General features: G+C 40.2%; 2 protein-coding genes across 2 annotated transcripts; both read right to left on the bottom strand.

Annotated features, from left to right (window-relative positions):
* Positions 1 to 98: 98 nt before the first annotated feature.
* On the bottom strand, positions 99 to 12,340 carry LOC128371582 (rho GDP-dissociation inhibitor 1-like). The gene is made up of 6 exons (XM_053331939.1): positions 12,265 to 12,340; positions 7,968 to 8,156; positions 4,887 to 4,970; positions 2,138 to 2,214; positions 1,037 to 1,100; positions 99 to 742 (listed from the first exon to the last, which is right to left on the bottom strand). The coding sequence occupies exons 2-6, from the start codon at positions 8,152 to 8,154 to the stop codon at positions 543 to 545; spliced, it is 612 nt and encodes a 203-aa protein (XP_053187914.1). The 5' UTR covers positions 8,155 to 8,156; positions 12,265 to 12,340; the 3' UTR covers positions 99 to 542.
* Positions 12,341 to 13,193: 853 nt separating this feature from the next.
* Positions 13,194 to 17,874, bottom strand: LOC128371606 (THO complex subunit 4-like). The gene is made up of 6 exons (XM_053331965.1): positions 17,582 to 17,874; positions 15,982 to 16,140; positions 15,746 to 15,893; positions 15,562 to 15,628; positions 13,709 to 13,931; positions 13,194 to 13,624 (listed from the first exon to the last, which is right to left on the bottom strand). The coding sequence occupies exons 1-6, from the start codon at positions 17,780 to 17,782 to the stop codon at positions 13,604 to 13,606; spliced, it is 819 nt and encodes a 272-aa protein (XP_053187940.1). The 5' UTR covers positions 17,783 to 17,874; the 3' UTR covers positions 13,194 to 13,603.
* Positions 17,875 to 19,096: the final 1,222 nt, after the last annotated feature.

Raw genomic sequence — 19,096 nt, 5'->3', positions numbered from 1 at the left:
TCTTCAAGCAGCGAACGACTGGGACGAAAGGAACAAATGACAAGGCTGAGTGAGGGAGGAGGAGGAGGGGATGGGGGGTAAGGTGAGTGAGTGAGTGAGTGAGGATGGCAGGTCGGTGAGCAGGTGTGCAACCGATGAAACTTTAAGGAAGGTGGTGATGGATGGATGGACGGAAGGGCAAGTGGAGTCTGTGGGAGTAGGGTGGAGGTGGGTGGGGGGGGGCTGCTGCTACCACTGCTGCTACTGATGCGGACAGAGAGGGGTGGGTGAGGATGGACGCTGGGGTGTTAAGACAGCCAAGGTGTGAACTAAGGCATGAGAGCATGAAATGTACAACAGAGTAAAAACAAACAAGGCAGAAACGTGGGGCGCGGGGGCAGGCATGTGTGTGTGTGTGTGTGTGTGTGTGTGGTTGAGGGGGGGATGAGTAAGGGGAAATGGGAGGGGTGCTGAGGAACACACGGAGGCTGAGGGATTGGTTTCCCTCGGCCCCCCCGACACAAAGGCCTCTTTTTTCCCTTGTTTCTTGTTTAGTTTTTTTTTTAGTCTTTCCAGTCTTTCTTGATGTTGAGGTTCCACTCCCAGCTCAGGTGGTCGTGCTTGTCGTCGTCGGTAAACTTGGATTTGATGACGTAGTTGCCGCGGGCCAGCACGCCCTTCGGGGCCTCTTCCATCGTGGTCAGGAAGTCGTATTCGTTGGGACGAGGCCCGTAGCTGCCCACCATGTAGTCCGATTTGTCAACTGTGCACAAAGACACAAAGAAGAAAGGACAAATGTGGACATTAAATCCTTACATATCTTACATTTTGTAAGAAAGACTGAAAGACTGTTGTCCATTTTGTTTTCTTGTTGCCTTTTAGTGTATATATATATATATGTATATGTAAATAAATGATGTAGGATGACAATGAAAAGCTGTTTCCAGTATTCTCACATCCTCAGTGTCAGACTTGACTGGAAGCAGCTCAGAATTTGTTAGATGTTGAGCGTTCACAGGAAGAAGTGATGTGTTAGTGTTAGTGTTTGTTCACTCACTCTTCATTCCTTTCCTGTATGTCTGCTGCACATACTTCAGACCTGAAACAATCTCCCTGTTCACCTGCAGAGACAAAAACACACGCAGAAGTTTGAGTGATAACAGCGGGCTCCAGTTCAAACTGCTCTCAAAGTTTTCTAAAGCTTCTGTGGAGGACTGGAGGTTGAGAATACTCTGTAGTATAAATAACACATGACCGTGACTAATGTCCCAAAAGTACAACATGTTATTTTGAAATCTATTAGGGGATTCTTCAAGATACAAAACAAGACAAATATTTATCAGAAAAAAATAAATTCACTGCTTTAAACAGGAAAATGCTGTCACACAAGTGCTGCCATTATAAGAGTTTTATAGATAGGTTGTGGACTCTCTGCAGTTTAATACCTTTATCACAAACACAAAGTCCAGACAATGACATTAAGCCAGTAGAGACACTAAGGTGTACAATTATTTAGTAATTTACTGACATTCATATCCATTTTTTATCAGTATCTCCCAGCTGTTAACAATTTCTACTAATAAAAAACATGACCTAGGCCGAGAGTGACACAACATTGATGGATTGATTAAACAACTACAAAATAACTAACTTCAGTTTTCACTCAAACTGCCACATATGAGTGGATGAGTGTCATCTACTGTAGCTAGTAGTAGTGACAGTGTTTGCAACAGCTTTGTGCAGCACAATCCACTGTCACCCCAGTCTCACTTTATACAGCCTGTTAATGCAGCTGTCTGCAGCAGTCGAGAAGAAATACTCAAGACCTGTGTAAATTAAATGGAATACATTATTTGAGGAAATTCAATTCGATGCTTTAAAAAGTTTGAAACCAGCAGATATACTGAAACTGTCCTGGTGCAACAGCATGTGTGAAAGAAGCGCAATGAATTTACTTTTCTAAACTATGTCACACTCATGGATTGTCAGTTTGGTAATATTAGGCAGCCTAGCTCTGTGATCTGATAATAATAGCATCAATGTCCAGTTCATCAATCACTTCCAACTGGTGTATTTTCATAAGTACAACAAATAAAAGGCACAGATAATGAACAGTCTTATTCTCTGTACATATAACTGTAGCTAGAGCAGCTCTCACCTTAAAGCTGATCTTTATTTTGTATTCCACTCCCTCCTTCAGCACAAAGGCCTGCTTCTTAAAGGCTTCCAGGTCTCCTGTTAGAAACCAAAAGAGAACAAAATGCACAAGTATCAATATTCAGTTCATCACAGTCACATTGATTTAATCATTGGGAGAATCAAAGACACAATCCAACAATACCAAGTCAATATTTTATATTTGAGAAAGCTTCCAGTTAACTTCTTGATGGTTGGAGCACTAAGATACTTCCTGTAAGACAGGTGGAAGTGTTTCAAACTGCCTACTTTACATGAGCACAGCTCATATACACTACTATCTGATGACTCAGTCTTCTCTTTTGAGTCAGCTGAATAAACTTTGGAAGAAATCAAATGTTCAAAGTTTTTTATTATTTCTTGTTTCAATTTTTGTGACGAGCAACAGGAAAGAACGCCATCATCTTTACATACAAGGAAACAATCTTGGCTAATTGATGTTTTGATGAAATCATTGATTAACTATAAGTGATAAGCATCAATGATGGATGAGGCACTGTGATGTTAAAGTATTTAATTATGGCTGGAGATTTGACTGCTGCTTGCTGTAACTGAGTGGACTGAATCACCATTAAGAGCCAGACACACACACACACATGTGTATATATTCAACACTATATCAGTTAGAAACATGCTGTTTTTGTTTTTTTGTTTTTGATGGCATGCAACTGTAATATTAAATGTTAATCATTCTCAAAACGAACATCCTATGAAAACATTTTCTATATTCTCACAATACAGTAGAATAGATGTTTTACCAGCACCACGTTTAGAGACGCAACAATTATTCAAAACGATTACTTGATTAAAAGAAAACTATTTTGATAATCAACTGAAAATGAAGTCATTTTTTCAAGCAAAAATTGAAAATATTTGATGGTTTTGAGTTCTCAATTGTGAGACTTTGCAGCTTTTCTCTGTCTTTTGTGAGAGTATATTGAACATTTTTAGTTTTGGGACTGTTGGATAAAACAAGTCACCTAATGATATTTCTGTACCTTTCATTGTAGCGTATATGATGGGCTTTATCACTGTGTTTTCTAAGGATTTATACACCACAATTAATAAAGATGATAATCAGTAGATTAATCAATAATGAAAAATAATCTTTAATTGTTAGTTACTAACCTTAACCCTAATTCAGTTATGGGTGCTCACAGTAGGAGTTACAGTGTGTTATTATAAATGTATATGTAAATGTCAATTATAGAGAGAAACTCCAGAAACTCTAAACATGATAACAACAAATTCATAAACCAGAATTTCTTTTTCTATTCCATAAAAAAAAAAAAAAAAAAAAGAAATATTTGGCAGCCTCCACATTGGGAGTCATCGTCCTGGAGTTCCCAAGCCTCTAAAAACAGGCTGTTGATGTGACTGTGAGCTTCCAGCTGAGCAGAGGATGTGTTGTGTGTTCTCCTCTTCCCGAGGGTTCCGACATCAGACACGGCTGGTACATACAAGCTGAAGCACACTTTCCTGGCAGTGATCAATGTTAGTATGACTCATCCTCAGCAGGCTTTAACTGGAACTTCACATGCACCTTAAAGATGCATTTCACCCAAACACAACAATCAAACACCATTTATATCCTTGTCTTCATTTAACATGAAGACTTCATTATTGTATTTTTGGGGAATACTGGCCATACACAAACTGAGGTACCAGTTTATTGAATGTCCTGTATGATCAAATATAATATTATACAATATAAAAGCCCTGCAATAATTACTGATGTGAATATTCACCATCTACAGCAAAAACCTTCTGCATATCTAAATACAACTAATAAGAAGTACGAATCTGATAACGCTTCAAATATTTTCAGTCTCCTTTTCCACTTGTTCATGTCTCTTTTCCAACACCAACACCTAGCTTTGAGAATCTAACTCTTAAAGCCTTTAGTGCATATAAGAAATTTAAGTGTCCCATGATGATCTGAATATTGTGTTTTTTGGGGGGTTTTCTACGTATAATTCAAACCAAATATTTGATGAGAATGCGGCCAGATTTCAACAGCTGAAAAAAAGCTATTACTGGTGGGAATATGGAATGGAAACCCTGTAATCAGTCAAATAGTTTTAATTGTATTTACAGAGAGGGCAGTTAGTGCTGAGCTGAGACAGCAGGGAAAGCTGGACTGATAGAGGGAAAGAGGAGATGCAGCACAGAATGTTCTGTGTGGATTCGTATCTAGGCCATCTGGGGGCTCGAGCGGATCCAGAGGTGGGAGTCGTAACAACCGGATCATCGCTGGGAATATCGTGAACACAGCCTCGCGCAGCTCTTGCTCAGAGCAGCTTGGAACGTTCACAGATGGATTTGAAAGGAGAGTGTTGGACGAAAAATTAAAAACAGCAGAGCCAATGGCAGGGGTCAGCAGTGATGCTATATTTGACTGCGACAAATATAGTTACTAGTGTTGTGAAAGCAGCTGTAGAATGAGGACAGAGATACAGAAGACAGCTTCTCTGTGTTGAAATGATATCTGGAGAATGTGGGGGAAGAACATGCTGTCGATTCTCTATGAATTTTCAGATCCAAAACAGCTGCTTTGACCACTTATAGTCTAATGAACTCAGCATGCTTGGTTACAACTTACCTTTTTTATTTTTATTTTTTTCAAAGGACAAAAGGCACACATTTAAGTTATCATGCAAGCAGGTCATCTCCTTCTTTGCTGCATCAAACAGTGTAAACAGGGGGCTCACCTTGCAGGTCCAGGACGAGAGGGTTTGGGGCGGTTTCACACATCAGAGACATCCGGGTCACCTGGACGTTGGGAGAGGTGGGATCTGAAACAGGATGAAAAAACAAGACATTTACAAAAACAGATGTTTGATTTTAAACATTGTATATTTACTGCTCCTTATTAAACATTCATTAATTTATTTGTGGCGGCCCACTACAATATAATATTGATTTTCTATTTTGTCTCTGTCTGTGAATAGCATGATGTTAGACACTCGGTAGAGGGAAGTGGTGGCATGCATCTTTAATGTTGGTCAAAAGAAGAGGCGGGGTATAATGGTTGTCGACGGCTAGTCGAATCAATCTGGAGATCTCTGCACAAATTTGTCCTAAACTGAGCTCATTTGAGTTCACTCTGATAAGTTGGTCAATATATGCTCTTAACAGTCTTGGAGACCCAACTGCTCAAATTAGTTATTATAGCAAACATTTGAGCTGGAGCAGACCTTCTGTTATCCCGGGTAGGATGCAAGTCCAAAGAACGGACTTGGCATAAATGGAATATGATATCCAAAAGTATCTTCTAAATAGTGTTTTAAAATAAGAATCATTGTGTTTTTCTTACCTTAGAATGATATATAATATATCTACATAGGGAGTGGGTCATCGTCCACCATGTGGTGCCGCCATGTGGTGCCGCCATGTTTCTACAGTAGTGCAGAATGGACAAACCAAACACTAGCTATAGAGAAAGCCTTATGGGGTTTTGGGGTCCACGTAGGTTCCTACAGGAGGTATGTCCAAACTATTCCATAATAGGTTGTGTATCTGCAGGTTTTTGTTCCAATAGATCACAAGCACATGATTCCACCAATCAACTGTCTAAAGACTGAGATCAGTCGATTAAATGAGTTAAGTCTGGTGTGCTCCTGCTTGGTTGGAATGAAGACCTGCAGCTACATGAACCTTTATGGCATAGTTTGGACACCTCTGTCCTACAGGCTTGGTGGGGGGGGGCATACACATTTGATTGCAATCTGCAAAATCATGACTAGATGCCACTAAGTTCTACATATTTAATTTGTGGAGGAATTTGGGACAAGAGTTAAAAAAAAAGAAGGATTAACAAAAATCACCAAGTCCATCTCCAGACAGCTTTCTGAGACTGTTGGCATATTAGCCCATTACTCTGTGTGTGTGTGTGTGTGTGTGTGTGTGTGTGTGTGTGTGTGTGTGTTTCTTTTGACAAGAAGTTAGTAGCAGTGGCTCAATATGTTAACCCAGCTGTTTGAATACATATAAAATATTTGCAGCAGTGCATTTTGTGAGGGGTATTATTTAATAATAACCCCACCACCCCTACAGATGATGTGACACCACCTACGTAGAGTAGACACATGCACACAGCTTAGGCCAGGCTCAGACACTTCCAACAAGACTGCACCAGATGTGTCCTCTATAGAGCAGCTGCTGGAGTGTGTGTGTGAGTTTAGAGGAGCTGAAATGAGGACAGCTCTGCTGTAGTTGGGACAGCCTCTGCATTAATTAAACTTCACTTTATTCCCAGTCCCAGTGAAGAGACCTCTTCTGTTCTCCCAGAGACCACATACTGACCATCAGGGCTTCAACATACTAGAAAATATTGGGTCACATGAACACACACTGCTCCCTCTGACAGTCTTATATAAGCAACACTATGATCTGGAAACCTCTGAGACCTACTGTGGCGCTACTTTCAGTAAACAGTGAGGACATTTTTATTATAGCTGCAACAAAATATTTTTTTTATTATCAATTTAACTGCCAGTCATATTTTCTCTTGCACTTTGGTCCAGAGAAACGTTATTTGGTTCTGCTGCATGTATTTAATAGATGTAGATGGAATAACAAATAAATAAACTTGAACTTGATCTTTTCTCCATGTGAAATATCAGAGAGAGTAAAAAAATGCTTGCAATTTCTCAGAGCCCAAAGATGACATCTTGAAGTAGCTAATTTTGTCAAATTAGCAGTCTAAAGAAGTCCAAGGTAATCAATTTAATATGTAGTAAATCCTCATTGGGCAAACTGAAGCCAGCAAATATTTGGCATGACCAATGTCTCGAGCTATTGAACAATTTTGTCAATCTGCTGATTAATTTATGGACCAACTGTGTCAGCTCTCATGTTTTAACAAAGAGGAAAAAGATAGCAAGCTCAGTGTTGTGGGTCAGTAGAAAATAGAGTTTATGACCGCAGCAACAGCACGTTTTATGGTATAATATCACACTTCTTCTGTTTTTTCCAACTCATATACTGTAGAAGGTTTATTTCAACAATGAGATACAGCCTCACAAACTTCAGCTGATTATTCCTTCTCAGATTGTTTTCCTTAAAACAATCTTAAAGATCTCCTTTTCATTCTCTTTGGCAACAGTTTATGGTGATAAGAGGTAATTGCAGATGTGTTTTTGGCTCTCACTTAACGCCATTCCTACACATCCAAACATGTCGCTGTGTGACATCACGCTACCACAAGCCAATTGAAGAGTGAGACTGTTGTTAGCTCCACCTACTCTCTCTGGAAAACAATAACTGCACCACTTGTGATTTGAATAAATGGCACCAACACCTGGCTCATAATAATCATAATTCTGCAAATATAAGAGCTTTAATCAACAGACCATAGACTCAATCACCACCATGTCACCTTATTCAGTCATAGATTGTGACTTAACAGACATTTATCTCAATAAAAATCTTCATGATTATTACTTTAACTACTTTTTAGAGGCTGAAGTTCTATATTTGTGCTGTAATTTACGAGAAACAAGTGACAATTAGAAGAAAGTTTAATCCCCGACCTTAATAGATTATACATCACATATATTGCACCTCATACTTCTAATACTATGACACTACTGACCAATCAGGTATCATCTTTCCCAATCCATTAGCAAATCAGAGATGATGAAAAGTTGGATTAATGTTCTATGCAACTTGCTTACTTTGACCTGCTCATTCAGTTGCCTGCCCACACACACACACACACACACACACACACACACACACACACACACACACACACACACACACACACACACACACATGCAATGCATTACCAACTTCAGCAACCCCGGCACCAAGCAGGGCTTCCTTATATTTGCGTAGGCTCTCATCATCCTTATCCAGTTCCTGGATCTCTTTCACACTCTTCTGGGCTGGAGGTTTGTAGTTCACCGGCTCCGGCTCCTCATTTTCGGCTGCAATCGCTGCTAGCTGCTCTGGAGTCACCTCATCCTCAGCCATGTCTGGAGACGAGAGGGAGGAGAAACGGTGGGGGGAAAAAAAAGCGGCTGTAAACTACAAGTCTTCTTGTGATCGTAATGGACACTTGCCTCTGGAGAAAGAGGTTGTTAATCAGATGACAAACAGATGACCACAACAATACTGCTGGTGAAGGAATGCTGTAGTGCAGCGTGCAGCCGACTGAATCTGCAGCTGATGAGACTCCTGCAGCTGCTGACTTAACCCAGCAGTGTGATATCATCAGAGCACGCTTCTCTGAAATAACATCACCGCCTCTTCCAGACAGTATTTACATCACTGGAAATGGACCATGCTCCTTTGAGAGAAAAAGATGACCTGCAGGGATGTTGTTTTTTTAGAGAAATGGACTAAACACAGTTGAGTCTTTCACTGCTTTTTCAATGCTATAAGCTCACAATAGTGTACAACACACTGCTTTACAACTACAGTGAATACAGGGCTCCAGGTTAAGGCTTGTCACTTATCAGGGAGAAGTGGAAGAAGAATTTACTTGCCACTCCAGATGAGTTAAAAAAAATAAATAAATACTGTCTTCATTAGTCAGCTATTCAGTTAAATGAATACATTTAGAAAACTGCTTTGAAACAAGTGCATTTTTTCCAGAATGGGATAGTTCAGTGTGTAGGTTGTGTGCAGTTGAGAGAAGGGGGGTGGGGGGTGGCAGTGAGCCTGGAAACTGGAACTAGAATATGAAGTTAGCAACAAAATATAAACACAGCAGCGCAGTGTGTACAGTTTAGGCTCTTTGTCGGTGAATAAATGCTACAACTCCCCGAGATCCAGAGCCAAGTTCCTACATCCTGTTTGTCACCTGCCGATTAAAGTGAAAACGTTTAGCCTTGAAATTAACGACACTGGGCCTTACCTAACAAGGTTCACTTAAGGGGGACAGCTATTCTTGTTTTAGTGACAATCCACCTGACAGTCAGTTAGTACTGTAGATGCACATTTTACACTATTTGCTTGCACTAATAAATAATTACATTTACACTGACATTTTGGGGCCTAGGACACAAGAAACCTCACTCTTATTAAATTTAAACTTCATGCTCAACCTTTATCAATGTAAATGTGAATAACTAACTATAATATAATAATTAGAGCAGGTCCAGACTGTACTCTTTATGTAAAGTGCCTTGAGATGAGTCTTCTAAACTACTTCTGAACTACTACATGTGGGACAGCAGCACTAAAGTCCCAGTGAAATGGAACTAAGAGCGTTTAATTTCTGTGTTGCATCAATTTAAGTGCCTAAAAAGTTAATGACCTGGAATAACCTTGTTTCTTCCTCCTGTATTTCCCCATGGCGAGGTCATTCCTTACTAAGGAGGGTTTGTTGGGGAAAAAAATTAAAAATCCCTCCACCCGAAACTAGACGATGAACAAAAGCAGGAAGAGCTTTGTTTATGCCAAAAAGACTTTGACTTTCACATTAAGGCCATCCCACCCTCGACACTTAACAGCAGCAAAAGGCCCAAAGAATCCCCCCCAGACGCTTGAGAAATGCAGTGGAGACATGAGAATCATTAAAGTGGCGTCCTCCTACACCTCCTTAGCGCTGCTGCTTTATCTCCAATCATGTTGGTGCAGCAATACAGATACTCGAAATAATTATACCGACATTTTGAGCTCTGCTATACCTGGAGAAACCTAAAGGGCTGTTCTGCGTTGAAAAAAAAACAACACTAATTTGCTCTAATGTGGAAATGAAGGATCTCTTTGGGCGTTTGTAAATGAGCTTAATCCTTCACTGTCACGCCAAACACGCAGCTATACGTCTGAACTGTGGAAGTGTGTGAGACCTGCAGGTAGGTCAGAAGACATTTTACATTAAGCTGCAGTGAAATAAAGCTGCAAGATCTAATTTTACCCACATCTCAACCTAACAGCCCTCAGTAAATAATAATGCTTTAATGCCTGCTTGACATCAGTTTACATTACATTATGACGGCAGCCATGGAGAGACCGAAGCGTGTTCAGCAACCACACACTCAACCAGAGTGGTGAGTGATTGGAAAGGTTTTAAGACATGATTGCAAATACAATTTCTATTATTAAATCGAGTGACATTTTCTAATCTGGATGTAAACCAGCTGTGGAGTATTTTACTTCTACAAACAATCACAGTCCTGTCAACAGCTGTGAAGGCTGCTGTGATTATCTTTGTCCAGGTTCATCCTCCTCCTAGTTTGAATTTTGTGTGCCTCAGCATACCTTCTTCACAGGTCTCACTTTTCTAACCTGCCCGAACTAGCAGCCATCAGAGGAATTTCTACGAACGGCACTGGTCGACTCCATCACTTGAGTCGCTAAACATGCCTGAGCAGGAGGGGGGGATAGTCTGCTCAAATGTTCACCCCTTTTTTCATCCTGGTTTTCACCCTGCATGCACATTCTGTCACCTGAGCAGAGGGAGGAACCAAAGACTGCTGACTACATGAGAGAGGGATTCATTTTTTAGAACCTCAGCTAGTGATCAGATCTCACTTTATATATGCTTTCCTATTGAAATTCAAAAAGAGGTTATTAGAAGCAAGTCCCCTGCTACGTTTCACGACTTCTTTTCTTCTTCTCTAAAAACTGCAAAACAGACCTGGTAGATGATGGGTCATATGACTAGGTACTGCAGCAAAGGAGTCCAGACTCTTTTTTTATTTTATTGAATACTGCTTTGATGCCAGAATGCACTCCACTGTTTTGCATAACCAAATCTAATATCTGCAAGAATAAAAAATGTTTAGATCAAGGCTGTTTGTGATGACAGGAGAGGTGGTAGTGGTGATGGTGATGGGGAGGGGGGGGGGGGGGCGCTGGAGACTGGACGCATTATGTAACTGCCGTTGGCATTAAACCCTGTGTCACTGTGGAGAAAAATCAGTGCTTCTATTTAGGTGGACCTATAGAAAGGTCACGCCGGCACGCAGGATGGTGCCTTTAATCGATGGATTTATTTGTTATGTTACTGTTTTAAATACCGCTGAGAATTGCTGATGGAAGTATGACACCTTAGTTTCCGTAGTTCAGACGGCTTCAAAAGACTCCAGATTTACAGATGGACTGGCAAAAGAAAGCCACCTCATCATGTGTTGCCATGCAAAACACCAACATAAAGAAATTTGAGGATTGCACTGGCAGTGTGAAAGGCCCACCCCACCCAGCCTGAAGGGAGAGAGAGAGGGAAGCAGCCTTTATAACAGGCATACTGCACACTGAATAAGACAGGAAGGTAGAAACTTCAAATCCACATAAACAGCGCAGAAGTGTGCAGGAGGGCGGAGTGTGACTCACTGAAGTTTACCTCTTCTGTCTGGCCTGGCCTTCTTTACAGTAAATCAATTTCAATGTTAAACACTAACAAACTGCAGGGCTACAGCACCATCTGTCCAGTCTCTTCCTGCAGGTCTGATCCAAAGATTAAATGTCACCTACTGCTACTACAGAATTAAATAGGAGAATATTAATAAAATACTTAGTTATATACCATATGCATATATAATATAAGTAAATGCATAACATTTTTTTCTCCCTGACACGTCAAAGTTATCAATCACAGCTTATTTTAGAAATCAGTGCAAATACTTAAATTAATATTTTCTTGGGGAAAAATTAGCTGTGAAGATACAGTTACAGTTACAAATGTTGCTTATATTATGCAGCGTTATAGAGCACAGGAGAGTCAGGAGGCTGATCGCAGCTGCCTTACAGATGAAACAGTAACATGTCATGACTGTGAAGGCTGGCTCTCCCTGAATACCGGCAGCTTTTCACTTCACCGGCTCAACATGTTAACGAGTCCAAGTGATAAATGAAAAAAAAAGCATTTCTATTCAACAATGGGTCTAAACTTTTCTTGGCGCCGAGCCTTTCCTTCAGGGTGGGACTGAAGAGAAAGACAAGTGGCTAGCTGCTGCTTTTCTGGGAACAATCCAACCAAGCTAACCACAGCCTGCGGGCTAACATTAGCCGGACAAGTTATCATCACTTAAAGGAGGGCGGGAGAAAAATAAAAACGCTTTTTTACGGTGCGTGCCGGTTAAGAATGTTCTAGAGACGCTGTTTCTCGCTGCGACAGAGACTGAGAGGACCTACCTTTATATTAAAAGCAGTAGTGTTTCCCGGAGCCTTTGCGGTAAGTGCGTTCGTAGCTCTGCGCTGCTGTGCAAGTATGGCGGACAACGGGATTGCCGGCGCCGCCCCGTGCGTCCGGGAACAGGTCCGCGCACGTTGAACGGAGGGAGCGCGCACACTCAAAATTCAGTTTTCAGACAAACTCATTGACCCCTTACTGAATCTTCACTCTTTAAACAGTGTAATATGTAGCGTAAGATATAAAAGTCACAGTTTTCTCCTCCTGAACATGTTGCAATTTAAGGATATGTCTTTCAGCCTACATACTTATATATAATGAATAATTTCAATACAAAAGTAACTGGAAGATACCCCCCTTCATTTGACTAACTCAGGACAGCTGAATCCTCATATGACCTACTATATGCATCTAAATCATTTTCTTTCATTAATTAATATCCCATTAATATCCATCTCAGCACTCTAGACCTTTCACCCATTTATGGTATTTCTTTGTCTATATTTCTGAATGTTATTCTGTGTAAATACTGAGAGCCAGTAAACCAGAGTCAAATTATTTTTGTGTGTAAACATGCTTGGCCAATACAGATTATTTTGATATAAGGATTAGGTAAAGTGATAGAATGGATTTTTACACAGGAGGAGGACTGGGAATCACATTTGTAAATGATCTTAGTACAAGTCAATAGTTCTGACACAATTTCCCATTCAAGTGAATGAGAGGGTGTGTCTTTCAAACATTTGACTGGTTGTGTTTGTGGACTATCCTTTTTTATCATTGCTGGAGATGTTTTCAATTCAATTGAAAATTAAATTAAAAAAATATTCTAACAGCACAATTCTCTTTTCATTCGTTCATATATGGTTTCTGCCCAATGTTTTCACTTTCATTTCTTAATAAACAAACAAACACCAGATGATTCAGTATATATACTGCATTTATGTACAAAACCCTTGGAAATATGTCCATATGTCAAGTATACAGTACCAAGTGACAGAACTGATGTACAATAACATTTTAACATCACATTTAACAGTCTATCAAATCGCTGAAAAAAAAGAAGAAAAATCACTGATGTTGCATGATTTAAGGCTATTCTCCATTCATTTGGAAAAGCACAGAAGCTGATGGCCTTGGTGCAAAAAAAAAATCCTTAAAACATAGAACATTCCAGAAACATGGTCACAAAAATATAGAGAAATTTTAAAATTGATAGAATGTATTGGTCCGTAAAATACAATGGCTTCAAAACAAGTGTAATGAGGTCCGATCCATCACGTCCAATGTTTCAAAAAAACAAAAACAAAAAGACTGGTGCAGGTTTCTGTCCAAGTGCTTCTAACTGGTGTCCATCTGAGACTGAAAGAAATGAAACAAGATCAGCATCAGATCTCCACAGCAGAAGAAAGAATAGAGTAAATGAAGGATTTAACAGGTACATACCATGGCATTGTAAGCATCCAACTGGGCATCCAGCTCTTCTGCAGTAAGTTGGGGTCTGTTTCCGCCTCCTCTTCCTCGCCCTCTGGAGCCTCTGCCACCTCCACCGCCACCTTGCCTCCGTTCACTCCTTTCACTCCTGTCATTTCTTTCACTCCTGTCATTCCTTTCGTTCCTTTCAAACTTGGGTTGACCGAGCCTGCTCCTGTCGAACCCTCTGTTTGAACTGCAACAGCACAAAAAGACCAGTCATTTTTTTAGATGAGATCTCATTTTACAGATAATTATTATAGTAACTAGGCTTGGGCGATCTCTATTGTTTCATATCTTCACAAAATTTCACTGGGGTATACTGTATGTAGATATTTGTGTAAAAAGACCAGCCGGAGCGCTTTGGTAGCCAAGTGGTTTCCGTGCATGCCACATAATCATAACAATCCTGATTTGACTCCAGCAAGATACCTTTGCTGCAAGTCACCCACCCCCCTCTCACCCAGTTTCCTGTTGGCCTCTGCCATCCACTAAAGGCAACTTAAATAAAGGCAAAATATACCCCAAAAATGAGAAAAAAACCCCAAACAAACAAAAGCACAGTAGCTTCTACCATCAGTCGGTGCTGCTCTATTATGGCAAAAATAATCACAATCAATTTTGTAAATATTATTCACTGACTCTCAGAAACACTTCCATTTGTATTAACTGTATCAATCCACAGACTTTGAGACATGCAACATGTCTCAGGGAGGCCCCCTGTATTTTTAAACCTCTGAGTCACATTTAAAAATAAATCAAACAAATATTCCACTGTATGTATGGAGATTATTTTAAACTTTACCATATTTACATTGATTGATTAAGGCTCCCAGTCTGTCTGTGAGCTCATCTGTTTCACTACAGAGAGATTCCCCTCACTCACTACAGTAGGCTGGGAAATAATGAGTCAATCTACGGATTAATAGATACAAAACACTGTCGCTTTCTTCCCTTGGAGCCGACATGCAAACTATTTTGGTTCAGTACATTTCTGCTGTCAGTCAGCCTGGTAGAGGTAGTTTGTCCGGCTGCTGCACCGCTCATGTCTCACTTCCTATGTGGACTCCCACTAAGGGTGAGTTTGGGCTTTTAAGGAGGAGCGAAAAAATGTGATTAATCATCCCGCTGTACCATCCGTGTATGTGAATGGGTGAATGTAGCTCCCTGAGTGCTCGGAAGACTACAAAAAGGCTCTATACAAATACAGTCCATTTACCATAAAAGCTGAGCTGCTGGTGATAGGAGTCATTGTAACATGTATGACACTGTCTAGCCTACAAAGCTGTGCGTCTAATATGCAATTAGCCTACTTAGACAAGTTTTGCTGGGTTTAAGTACTTATGACCAATAGAATAATGAACAGATAGGAAATAAGCGCCTTCTTCCACAGACTCTTGCTGGAGGACCCGATGATACTTGTTGCAACGGCACGGATCAGCACATCAGCGGGCTGTACAGAGATAATGTGCGGGTGGCAAACTGACAGTTGAATAACATCATACCACTAATGAACTGCTTGTAGTTGGGGGGAAAAAAGTTATGTGTGACAATATTTTCATGATTCACTCACAGTTACAATCTTTCTCAGTTCAGCAGTCTGTTCCACCAGAAGGGACTGACCTCTGGTGGCATAAGTTGTGCACAGCAATACACCACCTCAATACAGCATCTCCACTTCAGTTTAACAGAGAGAGGAGCACCTGTATATTTTTGACGGTATTGGAAAAAATCATAATTTCAAGATTTCTAAATACCCTAGTGTACCATAATACCATGATAGCTGAATCTATACTTTCTTCCTACATAGTTTTGTAAGGACATACCTTTGAGTAGACGGTCTGCTCTGTGTGTCGACCTCTGAAGTCATCTGCTGGATTTTCATGGGACGGCCTGAATATGAAGGGGAAACAAGTGGAAACACATGAAACGGTACATTTCTTCCAAGTGCTTCTAAAGTAGTACCCAAAGTATGATAACACCACTGTAGCACGAGAACTGAATCCTCACCATCAAGTGGGACACCGTTGTAATGCTTCATGGCTTTGAGTGCGTCTGCCTTTGTTACAAAGTGAACATCTGCAGTCCCTTTACTGCGACCGGACCGGTCATAGTGTACAGATACTTTCTTTATTTCCCCAAACTCTTCAAACAGCTCCTGCAGAGCAAAACAGAAATGTCAGTCACACTATCAATGCTTCAAAGCTAGCAAAATGGATCATCGAGGATCATTTTTAGTGAATTACCTTCATATCTGTGTCAGAGACGCCAAAGTCCAGATTGGAAACTAGCAGCTTGCCACTGTTTTCTTCACTTCGTTCGCTTCTCTCTGGTACTCTGCGCCCACTGGACTGGACTTGCTCCTCAAACATGTCATGCTGCCATTTGTCTGGCAGTTCTCTGGGCTGTGAAGAGCAACAAAAGAAAAACTGCTTTTAGGTTCCTTTTGAAATGTTAACAGTTTCAGCTTAACATTTCACAATGGGGTGTGCCCATGTTCTAAAAGCTACAACAGTTACTCAACCCCAATGTCAAATGTATGTAAAATAGTGAAAAAGCCAGTCTCAGTAAAGGAGTATATTTTGGTTATAGTCTAAGAAATACTTGATTAATCTGATGATGAGGGTTTGGTACCATTTAAAATTATGATACCAGTACCCTTAAAGTGACACTGATACCAATTGAGTACTTCATTCGATACCCGTTACACGTTTTGTGCACTCGCTTTCATCCGATGTTACAGGCGTGTAGTCTAGCCACACTTAACAGCGTTAAGGTGGTTATCAGGTAGGTGTTATCTTGGCTGTTAAACTGCTATACATGCTAACTCAAATTCAATGTGACTTCACCACCACAGACAGGCTGTAGTTGCTGTGGGCCAATCACAACATCTGTGTTGATTGGCTGTGAGCAAGTCCATACAAATATACACATATTTTTTTAGCCCTGGGTGCAAAAAGGCTCGATTGTAGGTATCATTTGATGGGAGACGTTTTGATACTACTTGGTATTGATTTATTTTGATTGATACCTTAAAGAGGTATTGAGTACCAATACCCACCTCTACTGATGATACAAAGCATTGTTCTTTTTGTCTTTGTACTTATTTATTGTCATTTATTCTTTTCTTATTGCTGCTCTATTTTGCTGTCCACTGCTGTTGTAACAATGCAAATTTCCCCATATAGCCCATGTTGTAGTGGCGTTCAGATAACAGTCACATAACATTAAACAGTCAGTATGGTCAATTCCACTTTTAAAAACTACTAGTGAGTTCTGAGAAATGTCTTCTTAAAAACGTGGGAAATCTGCATTTCATCACCTTCTACTGATGTGGTGATGAATAAAGTTTGGACTGGACAAGACAAAGAACAAAGGATTGAAGGTGGCAGATTTAAATACATTTCAACATATTCAACTAAGTCTTCGAATTAAAAAAAAACACACCTGGCCAAATGATGGCACACTATAAGCTACCAATTCCTCATCCTGATAACTTTACAACGAACTGCTTCTCCAGTAGCACAAAGCGGCCATCTTGATAAAAGCGCCAGTCTCTCACTCAGGGCACATGGTTTTAAAATCTGTTCAGACCTGTTGCCTCTGGTCAGTACTTATCAGTAAGCGTGACACGCGGTTATAGTAAACATCCAACAGCTGAAGAAACATTCAGTGTAGGTATGTGAACTCATTATCGGACAGTTAGCGTCAATGGAAAGCTCCGTCATTAAAAACACCGGTAACGGAAGCCCGTTATCGTGTTAGCACGGCTGTAAATGAATAACACGATAAATCACGTATGGCCACGTTTCTTTCACCTCCATTCAACGCGTTTCTCTTTCATACCCTGGTGTACGGCGTGCTTCTGTTGTTCCGGTCGCGGTTGAAGTTATTCGGTCGACTCCTCACCGACCTCGACCATCCACCACCGGCCCGACCTGAACTTCCACCCGAGCCGGACGATGCTCCTCCACCGCCTCGGCCGCTGCCTCCTTTCTTGTTCAGCTTGATAATGTCATCCAGAGACATGCTCATCTTATCGGCCATCGTGGCGTTCAAGCTTTTTCTTGCCCTGAAGCTTAATACAAACAAAGAACTTTGGGTTCCGGCAGACGGTGGTAAAGCAGCTACTTTCCCTCTGTGGCGCGGTGTAGAAGCTGGCGGAAATGCGTAAATAGTTTGCGGACGTGACGACTACACGCAAGTACCGCCCCTTCGTTTTTTCACAAAATACTTTATTGAACAATAACATTTCCAATAGTTTTTCTGTTTTTATATTCATATGAGGACTTTAGTATGAATTCTAGTTTAAAACCTAGCTACATATCTCTAATGGATCTCTGCAATATATTTTTTCCTTTTTTCTATATATTGTAGACTAGACACTAGTATTTTATTTCAATTAAAAATAACCTAAATGGTAGATTAGGGTTAGAAAACGTATACCTTAATTTACCTAACAAAATAATAATGTGCTACAAATGTTGATTGTTTTTTGTTCAAAGGAAGGGAATATTCCTGAGCACTTCAAAGTTTCCTTTAAAGCAAATTCATAGGTCAATCTCTGATCATCCTTCTATCTACATTTCTCACTTGCAGAGGTCAATTTTTTATTCCATTTACCGGTGCCAAATTATGGACTGGCTTTTCTCACCTGGCAAAAAACTGTCACAAAAGATGCTTTAAAGGCCATTTAACTGCTGTTTTCCCCATGCATTGTTGTCTATGTATCAATGTTTTATTTGTTTCACTCACAGTAGGCCAACATGTATCAATGTATCATTACTATTGCTCAAGAGTCAATACAAAATAAGAAAACAAACAATATCTCCTTCATGAATATCTCCTTCATAAACACACACACACACACACACACACACACACACACACACACACACACACACACACACACACACTCCCTGATTTTATCCATTGATATTATTATTGTCATTGTTGATTTCATATATAAATATATATTGGTACTATTAGGAGGCTTCAACTAAGCCCTCTGGACTGTATTCCTCTCCCTGCACTGTATATTATTATCTTTGTAATTTTTAAGTATTTTTTGTGCAAAAAAAAAAAGAAAGTTGAGAAAGGAAATGATCTCAAAATTCTATAGAGCATTACAACACTATCTTAAAAATAAGGATTTAGAGAGTAAAGGAAGATGGGCGTGTCCAAATATACAGGGGTTATATGATGTTCAGAAGGAAATAGAAATAATTCTGGGTGTGAAATTAAACCTTGACCCGAAGTTATTTGTATTAGGCATCCCAGTAGGAATCCAAACTGAGAAAAATAAATTACGCTTACTACGGATCCTTCTCCTGATAGCTAGAAAAAACATCATAACCTCAT

The sequence above is a fragment of the Scomber japonicus genome, chromosome 2 (genome assembly GCF_027409825.1).
Source record: "Scomber japonicus isolate fScoJap1 chromosome 2, fScoJap1.pri, whole genome shotgun sequence".
Classification (NCBI taxonomy): domain Eukaryota; kingdom Metazoa; phylum Chordata; class Actinopteri; order Scombriformes; family Scombridae; genus Scomber; species Scomber japonicus.
The sequence above is the reverse complement of the archived record's forward strand: the minus strand, read 5'-3'. Positions and strand labels throughout refer to the sequence as shown.

Bases quoted from the DNA above. Each gene is read 5' to 3' on its own strand.
- LOC128371582 (XM_053331939.1), bottom strand. From the start codon at position 8,154: ATGGCTGAGGATGAGGTGACTCCAGAGCAGCTAGCAGCGATTGCAGCC. The intron at 4,971-7,967 runs GTAATGCATTGC...ATCCTGTTTCAG, and splicing joins TGCCGGGGTTGCTGAAGTTG to ATCCCACCTCTCCCAACGTC. The intron at 743-1,036 runs GTGAGTGAACAA...CTTTGTGCACAG, and splicing joins ATACAGGAAAGGAATGAAGA to TTGACAAATCGGACTACATG.
- LOC128371606 (XM_053331965.1), bottom strand. From the start codon at position 17,782: ATGGCCGATAAGATGAGCATGTCTCTGGATGACATTATCAAGCTGAAC. The intron at 15,894-15,981 runs GTAATTCACTAA...TTTGCTCTGCAG, and splicing joins TCTCTGACACAGATATGAAG to GAGCTGTTTGAAGAGTTTGG. The intron at 13,932-15,561 runs GTATGTCCTTAC...GTGCTGTTGCAG, and splicing joins AGCAGACCGTCTACTCAAAG to TTCAAACAGAGGGTTCGACA.